Below are 7,562 nucleotides of genomic sequence, written 5' to 3'. Positions count from 1 at the left end.
CTGTGCTCTGGATCTGAGCTGTTGGGGAAGAAGGTGGTAAGCATATGATAAACCAGATCATGGCATCACTTCAGCCATCAGCCTGGACCGAAAACATGGGCAGACTTTGGAGAGCAGAAGGGCCCTGTTTCTGACACAGATGAGTGATGACATCCTCACAGCCATTAACAAGATGCTCATTGTTAAACTGTTTCAATAGTTGGCCTGATTTCTTTCTGGCAGTGTCTGGGGTTTTTTTTCAAACTGAATACATGTTGAAAAGGGGTTGAAATGGCCCTTCTTCAGTCGTGATACCAGAGTACATTGGGCCACAACAAATTCTTCTCTTCAGAGCATCCAGCACTCCCTCATCACAAAAGTGCTACTGTGTTCCCTCACTGTCAAAATACGCCTTCCCTTACGCCAAGTAATTCCCGAGAAGTTTCTGGGGAGTTCTCCTGTGGATGTGGAGATGGGGAGGTTGAGAGGATGTCGGTGCAGCCTGTGCTGGTACCAGCCTTGGGAAGAGGAACACTTGGAAGAACAACTGCAAGCAGGAGGTGGATCAGCGCTGTCTCACCCAGTACATAGCTCCTGGGCACAGCCTTTGGGTATAGCATGATTTCCCAAGCAAATCTATTAATATGATTTATGCCTTCAAGGTTGGTATAGATATATACTGAGAACATAGCGTCCTGGAAGGATCTTATGCGCTCCCAGACTCATTGTATATATCTATCCCCTACATACTAAAATGACAGTGCCTGATTTTGATGAGATATCTTCTCCTCATACTGGGGTTCCTGGGAGCCAGTGGTGATGGCCCATGGAACATAATGGGACAGGACCTCAATCTCAGACTCACAAGTTCACACAGGTTTAGCAAGTTCCCCAGGCAGATGTGTGACTGAATCAGCCACAAGCAGTGGATCTATTCATCTGATTAACATTAGGCACATGTGTAGATATCTTGCTGAATCAGGAACACAGGGACAACAAGGAATCAATATATGTTAAATGACATGTCACCTACATACAGAGCAAATCCCATTGGTATCATGGGACTGAGGCATCATAAATTTAGTAGCCTATCAATCCAGGGAGGTAGTCACGGCCCCAAGCCTGACAGTATTCAAAAAGTGACTGGACCCTCAGACACATGATGTCAATTTTGAGTTTGCCCTATGCAGAGACAGGAGTTGGACTTGATCTTGTGGGCCTCTTCCAACTCAGGACATTCTATGACTCTATAATTCCAACGAGCAACATCAGATGGTAACAAAATAAATAAGGTCTCATTCAACTCAAATATTTCGAGATGCTTTTAAGTGAGGATATGAAAACCAAGCTCCAATTTAACAACCAAATTAGGGTTTTAAGCAATTTTTTTTCTTCCCCAGATGACCAAAGTGTTAGGATAGCCCTCATGGAGATGCAGAGGAAGGAGAGAGAAAGAGTCACGTTGATCCTTTCTGTTGGGACCAACCAAAGAAAAGCAGAAGAGGAACAAGTGGAAGAGTTGGTGGGAAGGATGAGGTCAGAAAGAGAGAGATGAAAAACCAAGAGCTAGAATAGAAAAAGGCTGAACAACCCAAGGACCCTGGCCTAAGTCCAAGAAAGGTCTTACCTCCACAGGTAAACACGTATCATTGATTACCAAAAATTGTCCAGATCTGTTTGTCTTTTTTAGGATGAGAGAAAATGGCCTCAAGTTGTGCCAGGGAAGGTTCAGATTGGACATGAGGAAACATTTCTTCATGGAAAGGGTTGTGAAGCAGTGGAACAGGCTGCCCAGGGAATTGGAGTCATCACCCCTGGAGGTGTTTAAAAGACATGTAGATGAGATTCTTAGGGACATGGTTTAGTGCTAGAGTTAGGTTTTGGATGAACTTGATGATCTAAAAGATTTCTTCCAACCCAAATGATTCCATGATTCTATGTAAAATGTGTTATCTTTCACAAATCTCCGTGAAGGAGGTAAGTGGAGAAAAGGCTTCAAATCCTACCTGTGCCCAAACAGCTGAATTGCAAGCCCAGAGTTCTGGAAATCATGCTTAACATCCCAGGGAGTTGGTAGATGGTACTGTTCTAGTGCATGTAGTGCAGTAGGATGGATGCACAGTCCCACTTCAGTGAGAAGTCAAAGTGCCCACATTCTGAAGAGAGCCAGAGGATCCAAGGAAGGGACAGTGTAGCTGTCTGTCACTAAGGAGAGCTTAAGAGCTTCTAGATTGGGAACCCAAACAAAAGAAGCCTCAGGACTGCTGGACAGAAGAAGCTCAAAGAGAGATGGACATTAGATGGTGCACACAAAGTGCTTACAATCCCTCTTCCCAGATGCACCACCTCCGTAAGTGGCCCTCCTTCCAGTCTCTGAGCTGTTTCCGTGGAGGATGGAAAGTTTCATGGAACCATAGAACAGCTTGGTTTGGAAGGGACCTTCAAAGCTCATCCCTGCAATGAGCAGGGACATCTTCACCCAGCTCAGGTTGCTCAGAGCCCCGTTCAACCTGATCTTGAATGTTTCCAGAGATGGGGCATCCACCACCTCCTTGGGCAACTTGTGCCAGTGTTTCACCAGCCTTGTAATCAACATCAGGCTACTGAGGCACAAGCAACCTTTCACATGAGTGCATATCTCCTTCCACAGCCAACAGGTAATGGATACTGACACAGGAGCCACACTATGGAATATGCATCTTCCATCAGCTCTGAGTTCATCTCGGATGAGAAAGTTTGAGTGAGGCCAAAATTTCGGTTCTAGGGTCAAATACATTTTCCTTTCAGAAACAGAATGCAACATCAAGAGATACATTATTATTACCAGAAAAATCACACACGAACACTATCAAGAATTATAGACAGAAGAGACAGGCAGAGGTGTAAATAACGCAAGGTAAGTATTTATTCAGACAGTTAAATTTACATGACTTCTCTAATGCATACATATATTGGACCAACATCTGCTCTCAGTAATGGTGATATAAATTAGGAATGATTTAATCCAACCAAGTTGGATCATATCAGATTTACATCTGTGTAACAATGCGCAGTTTGGCTCATCGTGTTCAAAATAATAGCTGGGTGGTTCAGAGAAATAAAAACAAGTTTTTGGTTCCAGAAAAGGAGAGCAGATCAGAGAAGTATCAGCACAGCAAGGACCAATCCTGACAGCAAGCCCAGCAAAAACCTCCATTAAAAAGAAAACCAAAAATGATGTAGTATTCTCATTTCAAGTACCCCTCACCTTTTCCAAATTACACTGACACTTAAATATACTCCTTCTGGACAAGTCACAAATGATCCCCAGAAGGAAAAATTTCTTGTGTTTTCTCTCTCTTACCAAGACAAGTAGAAGTGTGAGAAAATTAGGAAAGATATAATAAATGCCAAAAGCAACTAAGCATCAAAGTTGACAAGGGACAGAGTGGTCTACTATATAATGAACAGATAGACCATTAAGGGTCAGCTCGCACATAAGGATTTATATTTATGAGCACATATAGGAGATTTATAATGGCATATTGGAAAATGAGGAAATATGCCACTTGCTTTTGTTATAATGAAATCTGTCCCCGTTCCAACAGCTTCATCAGGCTCTGTGGATCAGGATCCTTTTTAGGTAAAGGGCACAGGAGTGCTGCATCCCAGTACAGGTTTCACACAACAATATCCTCTGGTCTCAGAAAATGCTCTCAAAAATAAACTAGGAAATTATACCTTAACTGGGTAAACCGAAGCATCCTGACTGAAACAGCATTTGCTTCACAATATTTTTGTTTCAAATGCAATGTGGTCCTTACAAAGCCTTAGCTGGATCCCTAGCATCTGCAGATTACCTGCTGGGAATACTGAATAAAACCCAATTTGGATTTTGCCGCAACAGTGCTGTGTAACATAGCCCAGAGCCACATGTCAAAAGCAAGCTTTCATGGAGAAGATTAACTGGTTTAATTCCCACTCTCCTGGGATCTTATTTTTCTGTGTATATGCCTATGTAGTGACAGAGGATTCGGCTTCATGGCACAAACTGGTCAACCAAGCTCCACCAACAAAAAAATTGCCCTATTTAGCTGGTTGGACCCTCTTTCCATGACATTCTTTCCACGGGTGTCTCTGGCCCAGAGCCACTGTGCAATTCTAAGGAACAGTTTTCTTACTGGACATGGCGTGCTGGCAGCTGACAGAGCAATACATCATTGTGAATAAATCTTCAGTTGGTCTCAAATTTCCACCAGTTTAAGACCAGAGACTTCCACTCCGGCATTCAAAGCTGTGTGCAGAGCCACGGCTCAAGAGCAAACACAATATAGGTTTTCAGAGATAATACACCGCGTACACTGGAAATATAGCTATCATGCTCCAGCTATAGTTCCCTCAATTTAGAAATATACTTAGGATTAACACATTACAGTCATTTGCAAACGGGATGAATGGAGTTTTGAGCGCGGTCTTTCCTATGGAAAACACCAGTCACATCTAAAAGTACAACTGGGGATGGTGCGAGGAGCAAGAATGAGCAAAGTGGGCTGGTGCTCCACAGCATGAGCAGAACGGACCAGGTCAGGCGTGAAGTGGTGTGCTTACATTTGGATGAAGCCTAAACAAACAAAAAAAAATCTGCAAAGAGGTTGTGCATGTAGATTTAGCACGTATAGAGCTAACCGGAGCAAACTGGAGCGCCCCTGCCACATCTTGGTGTATCCACCCCCAAAAGTATTCTACTACCAAATCTAAGAGCAGCAGGCTGTAAATGTAAGAAAAGACTGAGACAGGTTTGAAACGTATGGTCCATAAAATAATATATTAATCATACAGTTAAGACATCTCTCTGCTTTACATGGCATAGATGTGGGTCTCTCTATACAAAACGTTATTCTGAAAGACAACGGGCTAAATTTCAGTACATTCATCAACTACTTTTATGGCCAGGATTCCACAGCCTTAATTGCCTAATAATTAAACTTAATCATTCTAACAAAAAGAAGGAAGAAAAACAACCGCGTAATCAAACCCAGTCTATTAGCATGAAAAATCTGATAAGGAGAGTTTGCAAAAAACTCACACAAAGTGATATTAATGACCAGCTGATTAATTCTGGTGGCTCTTTAAGTGTCTGCAAACGTTTCAAGCAATTGTGATTGTATAAACCAGAACTGTGAAAGCCCAAATTCACAAGCAAGCCCTAGGCAATCCAAATGCGGCTTATTTCCTTTTTCAAGGACAAAACTCTTTAGGTCTTCATTGCCATCTTTCATTTCTTGTTCATAGATCTACCAGCTAAAGACAGTGACTCTACCAGGAGCAAGTGGTACAAGGTTCAGGGGAGGAAGAGAATAACTGGAGGCACATTTTCTATTCCTACTTTCAGTAACACAGCAAAAAGCGTCACTACTGCTATTTACTACCAAAAACAGCAAATACTCAGCAAATAAGTGAAGAAGAACAAACCTAGGAGCAAGTCTGAGAGAGAACTACATCTCAAGGGTACATGCCATGGGTCCAGTATAAGCCAGGAGGCATTTCAAACAGGTATACAACGCTCGTTGAAAAATGCTAAAATGAGATTATTCAAGCTGGAATCGTGACCCTCAAACACATGGTTAAATTCAGTGCTTTTAAATTCAACCCTCAAGACCCTTTCAAACCCATGGATATCAATAGGGTATATGAAAGTATAATGCATATATTAGCAGTTTCAAAGGCTTTTTTGGAAATGGAGGAAAACTCTAGCATAGTTATAATCTCTCTCTCTTTCTCTCTGAAATTAGCTAAAGCAGCTGCCCAAATGACTATCAGCCAATTCAGAAAGTGTTCAGCTGTTCCTCCAAAGTAGAAACTGTGGCCTGGGGTTGGACAGAAACAAGCTGGGGTCAAGCAGAGGATGTGCCAGGCATTTCTGTGCGCTGTGGTTAATCAGATAGCGCACAGTACATTTAGGGCTGAGTTTGGACCATGGGCTCCATAGCACGGATGTGGACACTAGGAAGGCAGAACCAGGAGAGAGGCAGTTCCTTGCTGCAGTTGTCCTCGTGGAATTTGATATTCAGGTAGAAGTCGCCTGTGTAGAGAAAGAGAAGTGCTCCAAAGTACACAGAGTCTTTGGTCGGCTTCACCTGCAAAAGAGAACGTGAAAATCAGTATAATTAAACCAGCAACAAAACAAAATAATTGCACTTTGCAATGCAGTAGTTCCTTCAACTGATCTCAAAGTACTCTAGATTCACAGAAAAAGGAGTGAAGATCTTGTCCCTGTTCTAGCAATGGTAAAACCGGAGCACTGAAAATGAAATCCTCTGTTATTCTCTCATGCAGCAAGGCTGTGGCACAGCCCAAACCAGGCTCTTCAGGAGCCACCGATGCCATAACAGAGTTGCTTTAAGGCAGAAGTCACCCAAAATGTCTTGAATATCCAAGAATATCTTTCCTCACATTGCATTTATCAGTATCTGTATCAAAGGCCTAAATAATGGCTCTGAATGTGTTAAACACGTGTTTAACACATGGTTAACACATGGTTAAATACTAACAACTTGGCTATAATAAAATAAGTTCATTTCCACTTCTTATTCAGCCAAAATCTGACTGCAAATTCTATCAGGAATCTTCAATATTCACTACTATTGAAACAATTCAGTTTAGTAAGAAACATCCCATGAAAAGTAGCCATTCTGAGTTAACTTGTCCGGATTAAATGCAGAATTCATATGATCTATGTCTTTACAACAAATAATATATCTTGGTCCATCACTTCAGCAAAACACTTAAATAATTTCTAACTTCAAAATTCCCAAGACTGTTCAGCATGTGAGAATGTTTGAATTAATATCTGTTTATGTTAATATCTGTATATGTTAAATCCGGTTTCAGGGTGCCTGGAAGTCAGTTAAAGTTGCTGCAGATGCAAAAAACAGAATCCATACAAAGCCATTCCATTGGATGGAATTTATTAAAAAAATTGCCAGTGGAAAAGACATAATAAAGGGTAGCTGATGCTCCTTTGTACTGGTCTTTACTCAATCAAGATCATCTTACCAGTTCCCTTCTGACCTGTGGACTCTTAAACCACCCGTTAATAATATACTCATGGGGTCATCTCCACTTTCACAAGTAGCCCCGTGCCCATATATTCTCTTTTCTATGTGAGAACTCACTGGCAGTGGGCCTTCATCTGTCCATTTCCAAAAAACTCAGTGCCTAACATGTTACAGGATCCAGTGTTGATTCCAAATGACAGCATGGCATACCACTAGTTAGCCAAGCCAAGACCCAATCCCAACCACAGCAGAAGCTCTGATGTTGGATCAACAAGCACTGAGCTGTCCAGATGTTCTGGACTTGATTGGATTCAGGGAGAGAAAATCTTTGCAAGGGGCATCGCTGGGAACTGATGGGACATGAGCACCTGGAGCAGTGATGGAATGAGGCTAAGGCTCTGAGACAGGTTATCAGGATTATCACCCACTATAAAAAAATTGGTAATCTGGGACATCAACAATGGGGTATTAACTGGGAAAGTGTCTATGGATACCCTTTGCTGAAGGGCATCTTGCCATTGCATAGGAAGATCAGAACAAAGATGG

At 42.0% G+C, this 7,562-nt stretch overlaps 1 protein-coding gene across 5 annotated transcripts in view; it reads right to left on the bottom strand.

The window, feature by feature from the left end:
* Positions 1-4,764: 4,764 nt before the first annotated feature.
* Positions 4,765-7,562, bottom strand: part of TRAPPC9 (trafficking protein particle complex subunit 9) — a 551,813-nt gene continuing 549,015 nt past the window's right edge. For all 5 annotated transcript variants that reach the window (XM_071803771.1, XM_065830982.2, XM_065830984.2 and 2 more), the window contains one exon: positions 4,765-6,095. In XM_071803771.1, the coding sequence (XP_071659872.1) occupies positions 5,916-6,095 (180 nt within the window). In that variant the 3' untranslated portion in view covers positions 4,765-5,915. The remainder of the gene's footprint in view (positions 6,096-7,562) is intronic.

This window comes from Patagioenas fasciata, chromosome 2 (genome assembly GCF_037038585.1).
Source record: "Patagioenas fasciata isolate bPatFas1 chromosome 2, bPatFas1.hap1, whole genome shotgun sequence".
In the NCBI taxonomy this organism is placed as follows: domain Eukaryota; kingdom Metazoa; phylum Chordata; class Aves; order Columbiformes; family Columbidae; genus Patagioenas; species Patagioenas fasciata.
This window is presented reverse-complemented; position numbering and strand designations above follow the sequence as displayed.